General features: G+C 46.2%; 1 protein-coding gene across 1 annotated transcript in view; it reads right to left on the bottom strand.

Moving 5' to 3' along the window:
- Positions 1-22,364, bottom strand: part of OBSCN (obscurin, cytoskeletal calmodulin and titin-interacting RhoGEF) — a 294,242-nt gene that overhangs the window by 227,026 nt on the left and 44,852 nt on the right. Inside the window, 7 exon segments of the mRNA XM_060248274.1 lie at positions 3,691-3,966; positions 8,207-8,482; positions 10,411-10,692; positions 11,770-12,045; positions 15,139-15,414; positions 17,013-17,288; positions 17,603-17,869. Coding sequence (XP_060104257.1) covers positions 3,691-3,966; positions 8,207-8,482; positions 10,411-10,692; positions 11,770-12,045; positions 15,139-15,414; positions 17,013-17,288; positions 17,603-17,869 — 1,929 coding nt within the window.

Below are 22,364 nucleotides of genomic sequence, written 5' to 3'. Positions count from 1 at the left end.
GTGTTCTTGTTTAGTGCAAAATAAAATAAGACAAGGGAACACGTATTGTTTGAAAAACCCCACAAAGTCACTGCATCAGCCTCTCACTGGCAATTGCCTCTTCAAAATGAACTGTAGATGTGGGTGGAGTCTTTTGGTGTTCCATTTGTGATTTAGATGGAGAGAATAAGGAACCGCTTATTAAAGGAATCCTCACGGTTTCACTTATCAAGTTCTTCTTCAGCCTTTTCTCCCAACATTTCACGGAGCCACAGTACTTTTTTCCATAACACAGATCAACGCATGCTCTCAACATCTGCTATCAGGAGAAAAGGCTGAAGAAGAACTTGATAAGCGAAACCGTGAGGATTCCTTTAATAAGCGGTTCCATATTCTTTCCGTCTAAATCATGAACGGAACACCAAAAGACTCCACCCACGTCTACGGTTTATTTTGAAGAGGCAATTGCCAGTGAGAGACTGATGCAGTGACTTTGTGGAACAATACGTGCTCCCTAGTCTTATTTTATTTTGCACTAAATAAGAACGCATTTACACACGTATAGTGTGATAGTATTATTGCTTCCGGTGTTTTTTGCAGCATTTTCTCCGGGGGAACTGATTGCTTTAGTCTGGAGGTCAGCCAGGAGATCTCCAGACCTGACCTGAAGGTTAACAACCAGGACTTTTTTGTAGCAGGAACTCCTTTGCATATTAAGCCATGCCCCCCTGATGTAGCCAATCCTCCTAGAACTTACAGGGTTCTTCATACAGAGCCTACTCTAAGCTCCAGGAGGACTGGCTACATCATGGTATAATATGCAAAGGAGTTCCTGCTTTTTTAAAAAAGCCCTGTTAACAACCCTTGTTCTTCCATAGTTACCTTGTTCTTCCATGGTTACCTTGTGTTGGGTAACATAAGGGGGCATGCAGATGTTATGGTGAACTGAGGCTTTATGAAGCTGAGAAACGTGAGATCATATTCAATGCAATTCAAGAAGTGGAAGAAAGAAGGCATAATAGCCTAGCGTGAGTTCATGCTTTGCTGGAAATGAACCGTTGCTTGTTGCGACGTCTGAACTCAGCCTCCCTCTCAGATCTGTGAGGAAGGTCTCACCATGTGCCAGAAGGTATGGTAATACGTCAGAAGCAAAGTGTGTATATGTGTGGAGTCCTCCTGTGGGGCTTTGGTGCTCCCTGTAGCTTCCTCTCCACATGACTAACGTCCCAAGCAAGTGGGGACCAGAGTTCCCTCTAAGCTGTGGAGTCTTGTGAGCAAAAATTCTATTTCATGAGCTCCTGGCATCAAAGTGGTGAGCTGCTGCATCGATTAGTGTGCTCTGGGGTCATCCTTCTTGAACTAAGACAGGGGTGGCCAAGGGTAGCTCTCCAGATGTTTTTTGCCTACAATTCCCATCAGCCCCAGCCATTGGCCATGCTGGCTGGGGCTGATGGGAGTTGTAGGCAAAAAAAAATATATCTGGAGAGCTACCCTTGGCCACCCCTGCCCTGAGACAAAAATCTGTGAGCTGGAGGCTAACAAATCTGTGAGCTCGCTCACACCAACTCAGCTTAGAGGGAACACCGGGGGGGACCCATGAAAATTGAGAGGATTCCTCCCCCAATCCCACCTGATCCCAGCTTCAACACAGTTGCCCTCCCCCCCAGATCATTGCCACTCCTGGTCTCCACCGCCATTTCCGAAAGAGAAGGGAGGTCCATCACCTGGGCATGAGCAGACAATGATCTGGTTTAAGGGGGGGGGGGGAGATTTTTTTTTTACAATTTAAATTTTTATTGAATATTTTTATCTTTAAACAGTATACAAGTACTTTTGCATTATGTGTATGTATATATATATATATATATATATATATATTTGCCTATATATATAATCATTTTCTCTTTACGTAAACAAAAAACAAAAATCACCCTGAATAAACCTTAAACTTAACAAAAATCAGTGACCTGTAAAATATATGCCACTGTTAACCTATTATCTCATACCTCGTATCAAATAGGCTGAGACTTTAGAAAACATAAAATTGCCTTTTTTCTCAGGTCATAGCCTAATTACTAAAGGTATTCCATTGCAGAGTTAATAAATCATAATACTTAGAAATTTGGAGTATTGGGGGGGGGGAGATTTAAACCCTGCAATGTATTTTTGTCAGGTTTTCAGATTTTTCTTCTAACCAAAGGGGGGTGGGTGTCCCCCAAATTTGCAGAACTATCTATTTTATGACAGCATGTCCCTGATCCAGAGATTTAAGTACCCTCAGATGTGGCCAAACTTGCCTATCAGCATGCAAGAACCAAATCCACGCAAACTGGTAAATATACATCCCAGTGGGCAGCCGTGTTGGTCTGAAGCAGCAGAACAAAGTCGGAGTCAAGTTCACCTTTAAGACCAACGAAGTTTTATTCAGAACGTAAGCTTTTGTATGCTCCAAGCACACTTCGTCAGGCAAGGAATCCAGTACAGCGAGCAGGGCTGTATATAGCTGGTAGGCAGTGTTTTAGAATGCTAAATGGTACAAATTTAAGATCGAATGACAGAATAGTAAAATTAACAAACTGAGCAAACCTTTGGTCTGGGTAGCATCAGCGTGCGAAAGCAATAAAACAGTAATACGTCAAAATGTGGGAATGTCTGTCAATCACTCTATTATATAAGCCTGGGTCACATATATAATAGAGTGACTGACAGATATCCTCACATTTTGACATATTACTGTTTTATTGCTTTCTCACGCTCATGCTACCCAGATCAAAGGTTTGCTCAGTTTGTTAATTTTACTATTCTTTCATTGGATCTTAAATTTGTACCATTTTGCATTCTAAACCACTGCCTACCAGCTATATACAGCCCTGCTCGCTGTACCGGATTCCTCGTCTGACGAAGTGTGCTTGGAGCACATGGAAGCTTACGTTCTGAATAAAATTTTGTTCGTCTTAAAGGTGCACTTGACTCCGACTTTGGTAAATATGCAGGTCACAGAATTAAGCTTTCCTATATATTTATTTGTTGAGCCGTTCCTACTTACTAGGTAGGCCCCGTGGCGCAGAGTGGTAAAGCAGCAGTACTGCAGTACTGTGGTCTGAACTCTCTGCTCACGACCTGAGTTCGATCCCAGCAAAAGCTGGTTCAGGTAGCCGGCCCAAGGTTGACTCAGCCTTCCATCCTTCCGAGGCTGGTGAAATGAGTATCCAGTTTGCTGGGGGGAAAGCGTAGATGACTGGGGAAGGCAAGGGCAAACCACCCTGTAAAAAGTCTGCCGTGAAAACATTGTGAAAGCGACATCACCCCAGAGTCGGAAACGACTGGTGCTTGCACAGCGGACCTTTCCTTTCCTTATGCGGCCCCGTGGCGCAGAGTGGTAAAGCAGCAGAACTGCAGTACTGTGATCTGAACTCTCTGCTCACGACCTGAGTTCTGTCCCAGCAAAAGCTGGTTCAGGTAGCTGGCTCAAGGTTGACTCAGCCTTCCCTCCTTCCGAGGTCGGTAAAATGAGTCCCCAGTTTGCTGGGGGGGAAGTGTAGATGACTGGGGAAGGAAATGGCAAACCACCCCGTAAAAAGTCTGCCGTGAAAACATTGTGAAAGCAACGTCACCCCAGAATCGGGAACGACTGGTGCTTGTACAGGGGCCCTTTCCTTTCCTTTTACTACTTACTCCTGGCTCTAAATAATTATGACCTGTTTCTCTCACCTTGAACTTGCACTTGGAACTTCTGCTTATCACTCTTGGTCTCACATGTATATACGGCCGTGTCCTTCTCTTCCGCCAGCTTCACAATCAGGGAACGAGAGGCCCCTTCTTTCCTTATCTCGTACTTCTTGTTGCTTTTTATCTCGGTGCCATCCTTGAACCATTTGACCTCCGCGTTATCGGGCACCACCGTTGCCGTCAGGTTGATGCTCTTATGCTCCTGAATGACTATTGGCTCCTCTTGGGCAGTTTTCTTTTGGAATTTGGGCTCCGGTTCTGGAAGATTAATCACGGTCAGGGGGGAATTCAGAATTTATACGTCCGAGAAGATCAAGGTTTTCAGGTTCCCAAAAGCACTCAAGGACATCAAAGGGAATTTGTTAAAAATAAGCATGTACACAGAGTAAGACTTCTAGTCCCTTGGAAGTCTCTGAGCTAGCACATGATAGAAGAGAGCAAAAGTCCAGTAACACCTTAAAGATTTTTTTTTTAAAAAATGTAGTATGTTATGAGCTTTTATGACGAACTACCCATTTCTTCAAATACTCTGAAGAAGTAAGCAGTGACTCATGAAAGCTCATACCTGACCAACAAAATTTGTTAGTCTTTAAGGCGCTCCTTAAGGTTTAGAGCCCCGTGGCACAAAGTGGTAATGCTGCTGTACTGCAGTCGGTGCCCTCTGCTCACGACCTGAGTTCGATTCCAGCAGAAGCTGGTTCAGATTGCCGGCTCCAGGTTGACTCTCTGCTCACGACCTGAATTCTATCCCAGCGAAAGCTGGTCCAGGTAGTTGGCCCAAAGTTGACTCAGCTTCCATCCTTCTGAGGTCAGTCAAATGAGTCCCCAGCTTGCTGGGGGGAAAGCGTAGATGACTGGGGAAGGCAAGGGCAAACCACCCCGTAAAAAAGTCTGCCGTGAAAACGTTGTGAAAGCAACGTCACCCCAGAGTCGGAAACGACTGGTGCTTGCACAGGGGACTACCGCTACTTTTTTAAGGTGCTCCTAGGCTCTTGCTCTCTTCTTTTGCTACAAACAGATTAACGTGACAACTCGTCTTGATCTAGCCCACGACAGTGCTCGTGAAAACAGATTTCTTCAAAATAGTTCTCTCTGTTTTCAGGCTGAACCGCATGATGAAGGATACCAACCCCCCCCTTTTAAAAAAATAAAAAGACAAAGACAAAGTAACACGGGGGGGGATTTGATTCAGGACAATAGTCCTGGCCAGGACTCATTACTGTACAGCAGGGGTGGCCAACGGTAGCTCACCAGATGTTTTTTGCCTACAACTCCCATCAGCCCCAGCCATCGGCCATGCTGGCTGGGGCTGATGGGAGTTGTAGGCCAGGGGGTGGCCAACGGTAGCTCACCAGATGTTTTTTTTTTAAATATATATATATACTTGAATTTTTTATTAATTTCCCAACCATAACCAACAACTTTAAAACACAATAAACAACAAAACAAATATAATAAATACATATACTATAAATAAGGCACTATTGTCATTAATACTAAGTAGAGCACTCCTATAGTCTTCTATCAATTCATAGTTTGGCATATACCATCCATACTTCAAATATACTATCTTTCATTGTATAATATTGCATTTAGGGAGAAGGTCTTCAATAGTACGAGAAATTAATATATTTTTTGGGAATACGTTTTTCAAATTCTTCTTCTGAATTTATATAGTTGAAAAAGGGGAACCATTTTTCAATAAAATTATTGTTCTTCTGTTGTATGTCAATTACCCTTCTTTGTATGGCTAATTTAACTAAAGCTGCTACTTCCCATACTTTGGACATCCATTGTTGTTTGTTAGGGGACACATCTCGTTTCCAATATTGGGCTATCAGAAGTTTAGCTGCCATCAATAGTAGAGTTGCGAGTTCTTTTTTCAATGGAGAGAGTTTTGTATTTGGCCAGTAATTCAAAAGAATTGATTCTGGAATAAAAGGAATACTACCCTCTACAATGTTATCTATTATGAGTTTAATTTCTTTCCAGAATTTATTCACTTCTGGCACAGCCACCAACAATGCAAAAATGACCCTTCCTGTTTACATTTTTTTCAGCACTCGGGGGTAGGCTTTATATGTGATTAAAAAAAAAAGCTTTTTAGGTGTTAAGTACCACCGTGAGAAGAGTTTATGAACATATGAACATATGAAGCTGCCTTCTACTGAATCAGACCCTCGGTCCATCAAAGTCAGAATTGTCTACTTAGACTGGCAGCGGCTCTTCGGGGTCTCAAGCTGAGGTTTTTCACGTCTACTTGCCTGGACCCTTTTTAGTTGGAGATGCCGGGGATTGAACCTGGGACCTTCTGCTTACCAAGCTGATGCTCTACCACTGAGCCACCATCCCTCCCCAACATAAATGAACCTATGAAGCTGCCTTATACTGAATCAGACCCTGGGTCCATCGAAGTCAGTATTGTCTACTCAGACTGGCAGCCGCTCGCCAGGGTCTCAAGCTGAGGTTTTTACTTGCCTGGACCCCTTTTAGTTGGAGATGCCGGGGATTGAACCTGGGACCTTCTACTTACCAAGCAGATGCTCTACCACTGAGCCACAGCCCCATTCATGGCTCTCCAGGGTCTCAAGCTGAGGTTTTTCACGCCTATTTGCCTGGACCCCTCTTAGTTGGAGATGCCGGGGATTGAACCTGGGACCTTCTGCTTACCAAGCAGATGCTCTACCACTGAGCCACCGTCCCTCCCCAATATAATTTATAATTTTGGAGTTTCAAATTCAATGAATATGTGTTGTAAATTGGGGACTCCCATATAGTCTGCCATTGTTCTAAAGTAAATAAAATACCACAATCCTTCTCCCAGGCTTTCTGCTGGCTTGTGGTTTCAGACCAATTTTTAACGTTGAGCAGGTTATAGATGGTTGATGTTAAAGTTTTAGCTTGCTTTGGATTCCTTTTCAACAAGTTTTCAAATGGTGTTAATGACCTATCTATTATGTCTGTAATTCTGGGATTATGTAAGATATAATGCAGTTGTTGGTATTGGATAGATATTTTATACTGAGTTTCCAATTGTGTTTTAGTTGACATTTGCTTATTTTTAATGATGTCTTGGAATTGATATATACCAGCTTCCCTCCAGACTTTAAAGTCATTGGTTCCACTGATGGGAGTTGTAGGCAAAAAAACATCTGGAGAGTTACCGATGGCCACCCCTGCTGTACAGAGCTGGATCTCCACCACCACCAATGGAAATTTGGGCTTTAAAAAAAAAACTGGCAAAGATTTAGAGCATGGCTGCCCATGGATCACAAATAGTCCATCCTAAATTATGGAAAGTAGGTATGGATGTTGACAGGTGCCCTATGATGCATCGGTGGGGATACAACCCTCTGAGGCCATTCTGAAGCCAGCCGTACAAGCATAAGAAGAGCACTGCTGGATCACACTGGTGGTCCTTGCAGTCCATAAATTCAAATTCAAATAATTCAGTCCAGCATCCTGTCTCACACATTGGCCAACCAGTTCCTCTGGAGGGCCAACAATAGGGCAGAGAGGCTGAGGCCTTCCCCTGAGAAGAACATCAGAAGAGCCCTGCTGGGTCAGACCAGTGAGGGTCCATCCAGTCCAGTATCCTGTCTCACACAGTGGCCAACCAGTTCCTCTGGAGGGCCAACAACAGGGCAGAGAGGCTGAGGCCTTCCCCTGAGAAGAACATCAGAAGAGCCCTGCTGGGTCAGACCAGTGAGGGTCCATCCAGTCCACTATCCTGTCTCACACAGTGGCCAACCAGTTCCTCTGGAGGGCCAACAACAGGGCAGAGAGGCTGAGGCCTTCATAAGAGCATCAGAAGAGCCCTGCTGGATCAGACCAGGGAGGGTCCATCCAGTCCAGTATCCTGTCTCACACAGTGGCCAACCAGTTTCTCTGGAGGGCCAACAACAGGGCAGAGAGGCTGAGGCCTTCCCCTGAGAAGAACATCAGAAGACCCCTGCTGGGTCAGACCAGTGAGGGTCCATCTAGTTCAGCCTCCTGTCTCACACAGTGGTTAACCAATTCCTCAGGAGGGCCAACAACAGGGCAGAGAGGCCGAGGCCTTCCCCTGAGAAGAGCATAAGAACAGCCCTGTTGGGGGAGACTAGTGATCCATCCAATCCAGCATCCTGTCTCATGCAATGGCCAACCAGTTCCTCTGGAGGGCCAACAACAGGGCACAGAGGCAAAGGCCTTTCCCTGAGAAGAACATCAGAAGAGCCCTGCTGGGTCAGACCAAGTAGGGTCCATCTAGTCCAGACTCCTGTCTCACGCAGGGGCCAATCAGTTCCTCTGAAGGGCCAACAACAGGGTATAGAGGCTGAGACCTTCCCCTGATGTTGCCTCCTGGGACTTATACTTCCAGCATTGTTCATGGAAAACAAGATCTCCAGTCTCACTTCCCCCCACTTCAGGAAAACATGGTCTTATTGCCAGTTGCCCTTCAAAAATGGCTCATTGCAATGCAAGCACAAGTTTCCACACAATCACAAAGGATACTTACCTACAGTTTCCACCTTGAAAGTCAGTTTTTGGCCAGCGGCTTCACAACTGTAGTCCCCGGCATCTCTCTTCTCCACCTGCTCAAGCACCAGTTTTCGAGAGGTGCCGTCCGTCTCTGTTCTGAATTTTTTGCTGGAGCTGAGGGGTTTCCCATCCTTGAACCATTTCACCTGCGTCTCAGTTGATGCAACTTCACAGGCCAAGACGGTGCTCTCCTTCAAAACAGCCTTCACCTCTTTCTGCACTTTCTCCTTATTTGCAAATATGTCTGGGACATCTGTCAAGTGGGAGAAAGACAGGAAACATCTTTTGACTAGCAACATAATTTGCTTGAGTTCAACATCTACTCTGTTTAGGAATCCATGCTGGAAAGCAGTTTCCCTTAGAGGACTGTGAGGGGGTTACAGTTTGTGATAGGGCAGCCAGCTATCCCAAAAGCAGCCCTCTTCACCTATTGTCACTCTGAAAGGCAGGAGTGGGAGCTGACATCTTGTGCGCTATGATATCATTTTCAGAGAAAAACTAGAAACGGCATTGAGTAATTCTAGGATCACTGTGGACTCTGTGGCTTTACTATAGGGGTGACATGATAGAGGTCTACAAGATTATGCATGAGATGGAGAAAGCAGAGAAAGAAGTCCTTTTCTCCCTTTCTCACAATACAAGAACTCGCGGGCATTCAATGAAATTGCTGAGCAATCAGGTTAAAACGGATAAAAGGAGGTACTTCTTCACCCAAAGGGTGATCAACACATGGAATTCACTGCCACAGGAGGTGGTGGCGGCTACAAGCATAGCCAGCTTTAAGAGGGGATTGGATAAAAATATGGAGCAGAGGTCCATCATTGGCTATTAGCCACAGTGTGTGTGTGTGTGTATATATATATTGTGGCTAATATATGTATGTGTGTGTATATATATATATATATATGTGTGTGTGTGTGTGTGTGTGTGTATACACACACACACACATATATTGGCCACTGTGTGACACAGTGTTGGACTGGATGGGCCACTGGCCTGATCCAACATGGCTTCTCTTAAGTTCTTATGTGACACAGAGTGTTGGACTGGATGGGCCATTGGTCTGATCCAACATGGCTTCTCTTATGTTCTTATGTGACACAGAGTGTTGGACTGGATGGGCCATTGGCCTGATCCAACATAGCTTCTCTTATGTGACACAGAGTGTTGAACTGGATGGGCCATTGGCCTGATCCAACATGGCTTCTCTTATGTTCTTTGTTCTTATGTTTGCACACTCCTCTCCTCCGACACATACACACATGTGCACACACACAGAGTTTTGCTAGGCAGAGCGCACAATGTGCGTATGCTCCAACAACAGCATGAGAAAAATATACAGTGTCTAGGGCATACAACCGTTGGAAGGAATAGACTGTGCAATGTTACTTAATGCAAGTGCAAACTTTGGAGCCTCAGGAAAGGGACGTAGGGAGTTAGCATAGGGATAAACAGGGTGCTCTATGACCTTTCTTTTGTCCACTCCTGCTACTGTCTCTTTGTAACCCCAGAATGCTCCTCTCAGGGGTTCCCTGATTTGGGTCACTTTTCTTTTCTTTTGTTCACCACAGGGCCAGATATGCTTTCTACAATCTCTTTCGATTCTAGCTTAGATACATTGCTAGCAGCCTTTATGCTATCTTTCATATCCTATATGGAGTTTTTTTCTACGAAAGAGAACTTCTATTACTTTTCTAAGTAACAAGCCTAAGTGTGAACTTATTCCTCAAGCAACCAAACTATAGAATTCCACTGTGCAGAGACTTAGCTCTGCTTTCAGGTTACGGGCCCAGCACATATGTAAGAAAGTAAGAGAAGCCATGTTGGATCAGGTCAGTGGCCCATCCAGTCCAACACTCTGCGTCATCACACAGTGGCCAAAAGCTAGGTGCCATCAGGAGGTCCACCAGTGGGGGTCAGAACATCAGAAGCCCTTCTACTGTTGCTCCCAAGCACCAAGAAGACAGTGCATTACTGCCTCAGACAGAGTGTTCCATCTATACCTTGTGGCCAATAGCCACTCATGGATCTCTTCTCCATATGCTTATCCAATCCCCTCTTGAATCTCTCTATGCTTGTAGCTTCTACCACTTTCTGCGCCAGTGAATTCCTGATGTGGCACCCTAACTGGGTTTCTGGGGAAAGCATGTCTCATTCCAACACAGCACATTTCACTCTTACCTGCAACATTAAGCTTGAAGGTCAGTTTTTGGCCAGCAGCTTCACAGGTGTACTCCCCAGCATCCTTCTTCTCCACTTGCTGCACAACCAAACGTCGAGATTTGCCTTCAGAGTCTGTACTGAATTTCTTGCTGGCAGTGATCCGCACCCCATCCTTGAACCACTTCACTTCTGTCTCAGCCTGGGACATTTCGCAACTGAAGGAGGCATTTGTGGAAAGGACAGCCTTTACTTCTTTCTGCACCTTCTCCTTATTGGCAAAGACTTCCTCAGCTTCTGCAACTGTGTGTAGGGGGGGTGGGGGAGGAAGTAGAGGAAAATAGCCAGTCAGTCTGCTTCCCTTGAACACCGGTTGGAGAGGGGAGCTGGATGCAGAAAACAGATGCTGGAAGTTCCCAGAATGTAGTTCCCAGAATGCAGTTCCCAGTAGGGTTTTTCCCCACCATTTGTAACCCCCATACTAAATTAGATCAGCTCAGCATCTACCTTAAAATGCTTCTTAAATTATAATTACTGGAGATCCCCCAGAATTACAACTGATTTCCAGATAACAGAGATCAGTTCCCTTGACCTGATGATGATCACCATCTTCAAGTACTTGAAGGGCTGTCCTATAGAGGATGGTGTGGAATTGTTTTCTGTGACCCCAGAAGGTAGGACCAGAATCAATGGATTGAAATTAAATCAGAAGAGTTTCCGGATCAACATTAGGAAGAACTTCCTGACCGTTAGAGCGGTTCCTCAGTGGAACAGGCTTCCTCAGGAGGTGGTGGGCTCTCCTAGAGAGCCAGTTTGGTGTAGTGGTTAAGTGTGTGGACTCTTATCTGGAAGAACCGGGTTTGATTCCCCACTCCTCCACTTGCACCTGCTGGATTGGCCTTGGGTCAGCCGTAGCTTTGGCAGAGGTTGTCCTTGAAAGGGCAGCTGCTGTGAGAGCCCTCTCAGCCCCATCCACCTCACAGGATGTCTGTTGTGGGGGGAGAAGATACAGGAGATTGTAAGCCGCTCTGAGTCTCTGATTCAGAGAGAAGGGCGGGGTATAAATCTGCAATTCTTCTTCTTCTTCTTCCTCCCTTGGAGGTTTTTAAACAGAGGCTAGATGGACATCTGACAGCAATGAAGATCTTGTGAATTTAAGGGGAAGTGTTTGTGAGTTTCGAACATTGTGCAGGGGGTTGGAATAGATGACCCTGGAGGTCTCTTCCAACTCTATGATTCTATGAAGAAAATGGCTGCTTTGGAGGGTGGAGTCTGTGGCAATGTACCCTTCTGCGATCCCTTTCAGGCCCCACCCCCAAAACCTCCAGGTATTTCCCAACTTGGAGTTGGCAACCCTAACAACATGCAAACTTCTTGTACCCGTTGCAATCACTTTGAAGGTCAGTTTTTGGCCAGCCGCCTCACAGGTGTATTCCCCAGCATCTTTCTTCTCCACCTGATGCACAATCAGTCGTCGGGATCTGCCTTCGGATTCCACCTTGAATTTCTTGCTGGAGGCGATCAGCTTCCCGTCCTTGAACCATTTCACTTCTGTTTTGGCCTGGGACACCTCACAGCTGATGGAGGTGTTCTGCGAAAGGACAGCCTTCACCTCCTTCTGGACCTTCTCCTTGTTGGCAAAGACGTCCTCGGCTTCTGCAGCAAGAGGGGAGTGGAATAAGAAGCCTTCAATAACTCCCATTTCCCTTTTTGGGCCCAGTAGAGTTTTCGGATTAACACAGGCTGCTTACAGTTTGGGGCAGATGGGAGGCATCTCAAATTGGGCAGGCTCAAAAAGAAGCACCCTAAACTGTCCACAAGCTCCAGCATAAGGCCCTCATATCCCACCTGCAGGGTGACTTAATAATAATAATAATAATAATAATAATAATAAATTTTATATGTATCCCGCCCTCCCCACCGAGGCAGGCTCAGGGCGGCTAACAACATTTCATAAAACATACAATAATAGATAAAACCTTAATTTAACGATATAAAACTTTACATTTAACAGCATTAAAAACCCGTTAATACACTTAACAGCATTAAAAACCAGTTAATACACTCAAAATAACTTAGTCTGACAGTGCCGATAGTGTTTGACGCTAATTCTGTCAGTTCCTATGATCTATACAGTTTACACAGCGGTATAGACTTGGCATGGTCAGATGGCTATAGCGCACCATTCCCTTGGCATGTTTTGGAGTTTCCCCCCATACGTTTTCAGTGGAGATGTGGATATGCGCTCATGTACTTTGGGCAGGTTTTTTTTTTTAAAAAAAGAATACCGGTGAGCGCCTAGACTGCATGAAAGTTTTTAGAAAGTTTATTAGAAAGTTTGTCAAATCTTAAAAAGGTCAAGGTAGTCCCCTGTGCAAGCGCCAGTTGTTTCTGACTCTGGGATGACGTCGCTTTCACAATGGGCGTTTTCGCACTCACCTTCAGCCGGCGCGACCCCCCTTTTCACCGCGCAGGATCTGCGCGGATTTCGCACTAAATGCCGTGGAGAAGCCGGAAGAGCCGGAAGCTCCCGGCGCAAAAGCCGCTCAAACGTAAACCGCCAAAAAGCAATTTCCGTTTGCGCGGCTTTTGTGACGGGAGTTTCCGGCTCTTCCAGCTGCTCCGCGGCATTTAGTGCGAAATCCGCGCAGATCCTGCGCGGTGAAGAGGGGGGTCGCGCCGGCTGAAGGTGAGTGCGAAAACGCCCAATGTTTTCACGGCAGACTTTTTTATCGGGTGGTTTGCCATTGCCTTCCCCAGTCATCTACACTTTCCCCCCAGCAAGCTGGGGACTCATTTGACCGACCTCAGAAGGATGGAAGGCTGAGTCAACCTGGAGCCAGCTACCTGAAACCAGCTTCTGCCGGGATCGAACTCCAGTCATGAGCAGAGGGCTCCGACTGTAGTACTGCAGCTTTGCCACTCTGCGCCACGGGGCTCTTTCCAAGGTAAAGGTAGTCCCCTGTGCAAGCACCAGTCATTTCTGGGGTGATGTTTTCACAACGTTTTCACAGCAGACTTTTCACGGGGTGGTTTGCCATTGCCTTCCCCGGTCAGCTACACTCCCCCCCCCCCCCCCCCAGCAAGCTGGGGACTCATTTTACCAACCTCAGAAGGATGGAAGGCTGAGTCAACCTTGAGCCGGCTACCTGAAACCAGCTTCCACTGGGATCGAACTCAGGTCGTGAGCAGAGAGTTCAGACTGCAGTACTGCAGCTTTCCCACTCTGCGCCACGGGGCTCTTAGCTTAGTCAAATCTTAGAGTTCAGCAAAATTCTCACGGAGGGGGGGGGGGGGCGGGGTTGAACAATGGTGCCCAGAAGCATTTTTTGGAGGGAGGGGTTAAGAAAGAAGGACCACAATAAAATTTAGAGGCTCTGGGGTTCCGTTCCTGTGAGCTCCTACCCAAAATGAGGCCTCTAATCATTTCAGATAAAGGGTGGTCTCATCATAAAACGGTTTGTCAGGTTTCACGCTACCACATTTTAACCCCAGCCTTCCTCCAAAGAGGGTGGTAGACATAATTTTCCCTTCCCAATTTTGCCGTCAAAACAACACAGTGACTGACATACTGTCATCCAGCAAATGTCACAACACAGGAGGCGTTTCAACCTGTGTCTTCTAGATCCTGATCCACTCACTACACCCCATGGGCATGCAGATACCACTTCTGAGAGCCATCTGCACATTCAACTGTTACCAGAACTGTGCATTTTCCCCTCAAAGAGCTGCTTAAAGAGCCAGTTTGGTGTCGTGATTAAGTGTGCAGACTCTTATCTGGGAGAACCGGGTTTGATTCCCCACTCCTCCACTTGCAGCTGCTGGAATGGCCTTGGGTCAGCCATAGTAGTTAAGTGCGTGGACTCTTTTCTGGGAGAACCGGGTTTGATTTCCCACCCCTCCACTTGCAGCTGCTGGAATGGCCTTGGGTCAGCCATACCTCTAATAGACAGCCAGTTTGATGTAGTGGTTAAGTGTGCAGACTCTTATCTGGGAGAACCGGGTTGGATTCTCCACTCCTCCACTTGCAGCTGCTGGAATGGCCTTGGGTCAGCCATAATAGTGAAGTGTGCAGACTCTTATCTGGGAGAACCAGGTTTGATCCCCCACTCCTCCACTTGCACCTGCTGGAATGGCCTTGGGTCAGCCATAGTGGTTAAGTGTGCACACTCTTATCTGGGAGAACAGGGTTTGATTCCCCGCTCCTCCACTTGCAGCTGCTGGAATGGCCTTGGGTCAGCCACAGTGGTTAAGTGTGCGGACTCTTATCTGGGAGAACAGGGTTTGATTCCCCGCTCCTCCACTTGCAGCTGCTGGAATGGCCTTGGGTCAGCCACAGTGGTTAAGTGTGCGGACTCTTATCTGGGAGAACCGGGTTTGATTCCCCACTCCTCCACCTGCAGCTGCTGGAATGGCCTTGGGTCAGTCATAGCTCTCATAGATGTTGTCCTTGAAAGGGCAGCTGCTGTGAGAGCTCTCTCAGACCCACCCACCTCACGGGGTGTCTGTTGTGGGGGAAGAAGAGAAAGGGGATTGTAAGCTCCTCTGAGACTCTGAAATTCAGAGAGAAGGGCAGGGTATAAATCTACAGTCTTCTTCTTCTTCTTCCTTGTGGGCCAGTCTCATGCCACTGTGGTGCTATCTGTTGAGCAGACCGTCAGCTTGACATGACTCCTTCAGTGACAATGGCCACAAAAAGGAAGCACATTGTTAAGTAGGATACAAATTTACCACACGAGCTTTTTGTACCTGTGACAACAACTTTAAAGGTCAGTTTTTCGCCAGCAGCTTCACAGGTGTACTCCCCAGCATCCTTCTTTTCCACCTGGTTCACAATCAACTGTCTGGATCTGCATTCGGATTCTATCCTAAATTTCTTGCTAGAGGTGATCAGCTTCCTGTCCTTGAACCACTTAACTTCCGTGTCGGCCTGGGACACCTCACAGCTGAGACAGGCATTCCTTGCAATGGTGGCCTTCACCTCCTTTTGGACCTTCTCCTTGTTGGCAAAGACTTCCTCAGGCTCTAAAGTAGGAAAGACAAATATACAAAAACATAAGTTATGAGCAGGGCTTTTTTTTTTTAAAGCAGAAACACGCAGGAACACAGCGCATGTGTGGTCTAATTGGAGTGTGCCCTAATATGCAAATGAGTTCCTGCTTATGAGTTCCTGGTTATGAAGATCGTTTGCCGGGCATTTGTTCTCTGATTGAATACAATCATTTGGCCTGTTCTTGGGAGAGGGGGCAAAGAAAGAATTGGAAAAGGGTGGGTTTGAGGAGGGGTGGGACCTCGGACAGAAAAAGACAACCTCCACACTGGGCATTATTTGGATAGGGCCTGAAAATAAAATGACCGGTATCTTAATGCCCTTGGTATGGTCCTGTTTGGAATACAATGTAAAGTTCTGGTCTCTCTCGGCTTGACTTCGCGAACGAAGATTTAAGAAGGGTGCAGTAGTCCACGTCTGCTGCAGGCTCGCTGGTGGCTGACAAGACCAATGCGGGACAGGCAGGTCCGGCCACAGTGGCTGCAGGGAAAAGTCTGATTTGGGGTTGGTGCTGTAGCAGTGCGATTCTTCCTCAATCTCCTTTTGTCCTCAAGACCAGCTATGCATGCGTTCTCAAAGGAAGAGACAGCCTGGTGGATGGTGTGCCTCCATGCTTTGCGATCTGAGGCTAGGTCAGACCACTGGTGATGGTTGATGCGACAGGTGCCAAGGGATTTCTTCAAGGAGTCCTTGTACCTCTTCTTTGGTGCCCCTCTATTTCGATGGCCGGTGGAAAGTTCGCCATACAGAGCAATCTTGGGAAGGCAGTGGTTTTCCATCCTAGAAATATGCCCTGCCCACCGCAACTGCGTCTTCAACAGCAGTGCTTCGATGCTTGTAACCTCCGCCCTCTTGAGGACTTCAGTGTTGGTCACACAAAGTCACTCCAGTGGATGTTGAGGATGGTGCGAAGGCAGCGTTGATGAAAGCGCTCAAGGAGTTCTGGTCAATGTATGTCTAAAAGCATATTGCAGAAGAGGGCACCTCAAACTGGAGATCCTTCCCTATAATGAGGAAAGGCTAAAGACTCTGAGATTTTTCCGTTTAGGGTGGAAAAGACTATGACAGGGGTGGCCAACGGTAGCTCCCCAGATATTTTTTTTTGCCTACAACTCCCATCAGCCCCAGCCATTGGCCATGCTGGCTGGAGCTGATAGGAGTTGTAGGCAAAAAACATCTGGAGAGCTACCCTTGGCCACCCCTGGACTATGGGGTGGGGGATATGAGAGTGGTTTATAAAATACGCATGGGACAGAGCAAGTGGGGAGATAATTTTTCCCCTCACTCTCCAAAAAATACCAGCACTCAGAAGCACTCAACAAAGTTGAGGGGCCACAGCTTCAGGACAGGAAAAAAAGAGAAATACTTCTTTACTCAGTGAGTAAGAAAACTGTAAAAAAAATCACTGCCAGCGGATGTCGTCATGGCCATGAGCAAAGGTGACTTTAAGAGGGAGTTAGAGTCACAGAAGAGAGTTCCATCAACGACGACTGGCCATGGGGAATAAAGATGGAGGAAGAATCAATAAAACTTCCTGGTCATAGTGATGTGAGGCGAATTGACCTTCACTCACCTTTCACCTCAACGTGGAATGTAATCTTGTCGTCCTTGGTTTCACAGGTGTAGATCCCTTCGTCCTGCTTTCGGGCATCTCTGACAATGAGTTTCCGTTGCGTTCCCTGAAAAGTGTAAGCCGTCCTTTCATCTGGCCTAATCTCCTTCGGACCCTTCTTCCACACCACGGAATCGTGTTCTGACGACACCTCGCAAACCAGTTCAAACTTCTCGGAAAGCTTGACCGAAATTCCAGGGGCTGGTCCGACTGTGTCCATGAACTTGGCTGCCTCTTCTGAAAAAAAGAAAGTGGAGGAAGAGCTGAGAGTGTGCCGGCGATTTGAAATCACAGCCAAAATGGTATTTTGAGTTCATTAAAAATCTAGCAAATTTTAGCTTGGATTCTGAGATTTGCATTGGTACAAGCAAGCTCGAATTCTGAGTATTTGCATCAAGGTGGGTAGCCATGTTAATCTGCAAAGGCAGAAAAGATCGAGAGGAGCACCGTAAAGACGAACAAAATCCGTTGCAGGGGAGGAGCTTTTGACACGTACCTGAAAGATCAGGAGAAAAAAACAACCCAGAATGAGCCATTATGAATAAAAATACCTCTCAGTCTTATCTTGGCTGTGGCTTCAAGGCCGTTGGTGACAAACTTCACCTCTGCATCTCTGTCACTCCGTGTCACCCTTTTGACGGTAAGGCTGTGGGTCGTTTGGGTTCTGGTAATGATGTACTTATCACTGTTCTGTAAGACTTTGCTGTTGAGGTACCACGAGCCGGAACAGATTTTGGTGAGGTCGACAATAAAAGTAGCATCCCTGCCTGGGGCGACTTCTATAGATTTCAGAGGGGTTCTCATAGCCAACACTGGTTCTAAGGGTGAAAGAAGAAGAAGAAGATATTGGATTTATATCCCGCCCTCCACTCCAGAGAGTCTCAGAGTGGCTCACAATCTCCTTTACCTTCCTCCCCCACAACAGACACCCTGTGAAGTAGATGAAGATTTATATCCTGCCCTCCACTCCAAAGAGTCTCAAGGCGGCTCACAACCTCCTTTCCCTTCCTCCCCCACAACAGACACCCTGTGAGGTAGATGAAGATGTTAGATTTATATCCCGCCCTCCACTCCGAAGAGTCTCAGAGGGGCTCACAATCTCCTTTACCTTCCTCCCCCACAACAGACAACCCTGTGAGGTAGATGAAGATATTGGATTCATATCCCGCCCTCCACTCTGAAGAGTCCCAGAGCAGCTCACAATCTCCTTTACCTTCCTCCCCCACAACAGACAACCCTGTGAGGTAGTTGAAGATATTGGATTTATATCCCGCCCTCCACTCCGAAGAGTCTCAGAGGGGCTCACAATCTCCTTTACCTTCCTCCCCCACAACAGACAACCCTGTGAGGTAGATGAAGATATTGGATTTATATCCCGCCCTCCACTCTGAAGAGTCCCAGAGCAGCTCACAATCTCCTTTACCTTCCTCCCCCACAACAGACAACCCTGTGAGGTAGATGAAGATATTGGACTTATATCCTGCCCTCCACTCTGAAGAGTCCCAGAGTGGCTCACAATCTCCTTTACCTTCCTCCCCCACAACAGACAACCCTGTGAGGTAGATGAAGATATTGGACTTATAGCCCGCCCTCCACTCCGAAGAGTCTCAGAGTGGCTCACAATCTCTTTTACTTGACACCCCCTTCTGGGGCCAGAACTGGGGGATGGAAGTTATGCCATCCCAGCCCAGTCTTTACAAATGGAAGCCAATTCATCAACCTTATTCCACAATATGTGCTTATTCATAAGAACATAAGAGAAGCCATGTTAGATCAGGTCAATGGCCCATCCAGTCCAACACTCTGCGTCACACAGTGGCAAAAAAAAATTATATATATGCTTGTGGCCGCCACCACCTCCTGTTGCCATTCTAGAGTTGCCAAGTCCAATTCAAGAAATATCTGGGGACTTTGGGGGTGGATCCAGGAGACATTGGGGCGGAGCCAGGAACAAGGGTGTGACAAGCATAATTGAACTCCAAGAGAGTTCTGGCCATCACATTTAAAGGGATAGCACACCTTTTTAAATGTCTTCCTTCTATAGGAAATAATGAAGGATAGGAGCACCTTCTTTTGGGGCTCATAGAATTGGACCCCCTGGTCCAATCGTTTTGAAACTTGGGGGGTACTTTGGGGAGAGGCACTAGATACTGTACTGAAAAGTTGTTGCCTCTAACTCAAAAAACAGCTCCCCCAGAGCCTCCGAAACCTCCAGATCAATTCCCCATTATCAATCTCCACGTAGGGAATAATGAAGTGCTCAGCAGACGTTTCCCTCCCCCCTCGTGAGTAGAGAGGGGATTGGCCTCTCTACTCACGAGTTCCTGCCAACTTCTTCAAAGTAACACAGACACACCATCCCAAGAGGAAGCCTTTCAATCGGAGACTGAAGCCTCCGGAGGTGGAAAGGCACATGGTCCTCTGGGGGCGGGGCTTCCCCCCGCTGGCCAGCTGACTGGGGGAAGGAAGGAGTCTGGAAAAGAGGAAGAACTCCCACTGGGACCTGGGGATTGGCAAGCCTAGCTTATTCTAATCTTCACAGGATCATTGTCTGATTTAGGCCTCATCCACTTGACTGCCTTAAAAGTCCTGCTGGTTCGCCTGGTATCCTTCCAGTTACCCTTGGGTACCTTCTCCTTCTTGCCATGCCATGAGCCAGAACACATGAATCCTGAGCCACAGACGCATGAGCCAGTTTCACAATGGCATCCTTCTAGGGTTGCCAAGTCCAATTCAAGAAATATCTGGGGATTTTGGGGGTGGAGCCAAGATCAAGGCTGTGACAAGCATCACTGAACTCCAAAGGGAGTTCTGGCCATCACATTTAAAGGGACGGCACACCTTTTCAATGCCTTCCTTTTGATAGAATAAATATAAGATTCATTAATTCAATGAAGAAGGAGATATAAAGAAGCCCCCACCCTTCCCCAGTTTTTGGCAGTTGAAGCTCTGTGTGTTTTTTTTCTCTGCTACTGGCTTCCTGCCTCCCTCGATGTGGCTTTGTGGTTAGGCCATTTCCTACTGCAGCTTAGTATTGAACCCACTCCCCCTCCCTCACCGTTTTCCTATACATTAGCCTCTTAAGCCTGCAAAAGTAAAATGCTTCTTTCTCTTTTTATATACTAAGCAAGCCAAACTGTTATAAATCTATGCTATTTAGCATGAAGAGTAGGGTAAAATATGGTACAAATAATCAACCACTAGGGCAAAATTAGTTTTAGAGCTGTATACTCAGTCATGCGCACTGTTACTGCATAGGTAAGAGGTGTCAGAACTGGAAACATCAAAGGGCATCTGCAGATGTTTATCCGTCACCCTTCAGTGGTTAGTGTTTGTTTGAAATGCAGAATCACAGGGTTAGTGAAGTTCACAAATATGGAGTCAGTTGTGCTAACTGAATACCATTCTAGCTAAGCATATAGATAAAGTTACAAGTTCTGACAAGAGGAAGTGTTGCTGGGCGGAGATATTTGTAACTTTTTACCTTATATGGCCAAAGCCCTGAGCCAACGGCCGGTCAAGGTAGATTGTGAGCTCCAATGGCAAACAGCCACAGAGCTAGATAGGATGTGACGTCGGGGATGTCTTATAAGGCAAGGGGCTTGGCCAAATTGGCAGAGAGGCGGTCTCATGGCTGGCCTCTCTCCACTTTCTGCAGAAGTGAAAATAAAGCAGTTTTCTCTGAACAACATGTCTCCGCCTGGTAATTGGTATCTGGGAAGAAGGGGCATTGCCCCCAAAACCGGTTGACACTTCCATAGGAAATAATGAAGGATAGGGGCACCTTCTTTTGGGGCTCATAGAATTGGACCCCCTGGTCCAATCTTTTTGAAACTTGGGGGATATTTTGGGGAGAGGCACTAGATGCTATACTGAAAATTTGGTGCCTCTACCCCAAAAAACAGCCCCCCCCAGAGCCCCAGATACCCACAGATCAATTCTCCATGATTTTCTATGGGAATAAATCTCCATAGGGAATAACAGAGTTCCCAGCAGACATTTCCTTCCCCTCCCCCCGCTTTCTGATGACCCTGAAGTCGGGGGAGGGCCTCCAAACCTGGGGATCCCCTGCCCCCACCTGGGGATTGGCAACCCTGCATCCTTCAGCAGGCGCTGATGGCTCTCATATTCTCATATCCTTCTCGTTGAACATTAGGTTCACATCTTCATGGTTAGCCAAACACCAACAATCCATCATTGTCACTTCAATGCAAAGACCCAACTACCCAGTTATTCTTAGATTTGGTAGTATAGTAAGGCAGTAATCACTGTCTTACTTAGCAGAATGCCCTGCTGGCTACGTGCAGGAGTAGCGTCTTTGTTCCATATGTGCTAGCTAAGTTAGAGTTACACAGAGCAAATTGTCAGTGCTGAATCTAATGAAGAGTTCTTTATTTAATGAGCTCCATTCTAGATAAGATAGATGAGAGATAGAGATAGAATCTAACTAAGCTAACTAAGATGGATGCAGATGCAGTGATTCATGTCCTGCCTCCATGATGGCAAAGATGAGCAGGAGAGGAAGAGGGAGAACAGAAGGAAGGAAGCAAAGCAATTCCCTGAGAGTATCAGCCTACACATAAGACAGAGGCAGAAGAGTAAATAGGAAGGAAACTCACAGTTTGCCTCTCTCTCTCTCTCTTGTAAACCCCCTCCCCACCCAGAGGCTGAGGCTAAGTGACAGTGTCTGGTCCTTCTCTTCCAACAGCTATAAGGTGCATTTATGATCATTGCAATGAATGAGGAATATTCCTAACTTTCCAAACCAAAAAAAGAACATGTCTATCATTTTTTTTTAAAAAAAAGCCCCAAAAAGAACAGACACCAAAAAAGATGACATGTTCTCTAAAAAGAGGTGATCTGGTAACCCTAATTTAAGCTTTTCCATTCATTCATTCATTCATTCATTCTATCAATTTTGTATCCTGCCCTCCCCTAACGGGCTCAGGATGGCTCATAACAGTTAAAACAAACATAAAATTTTTAAAACCAAATCTACAATAAAATCATTTCCATACATTTTACAATCATTACGTCCAAGATGTACATTGATATTCTAATTATTCCAATGTTTTTTGGTTTCAGTTCTTTCAGTTCAACGAGATTGCCGGTGCTGTGGAATATTATTTCCTTGCTTGTGTGCCTGTATTTTATCAGCTTTTTTTTTTTGTCTTTTCAGCTACTGTTTTGCTGCCTCTAGTGGTCTTTCATATTCCAAGCACACTGAAATAAACTGGAAATACAACAATGAAATATCGAAGTGACCATAAGAGGAGCAAAAAGCATGCAGAAAAGGAAAAAACCCAAACAACG

The sequence above is a fragment of the Heteronotia binoei genome, chromosome 10, assembly GCF_032191835.1.
Source record: "Heteronotia binoei isolate CCM8104 ecotype False Entrance Well chromosome 10, APGP_CSIRO_Hbin_v1, whole genome shotgun sequence".
Classification (NCBI taxonomy): domain Eukaryota; kingdom Metazoa; phylum Chordata; class Lepidosauria; order Squamata; family Gekkonidae; genus Heteronotia; species Heteronotia binoei.
This window is presented reverse-complemented; position numbering and strand designations above follow the sequence as displayed.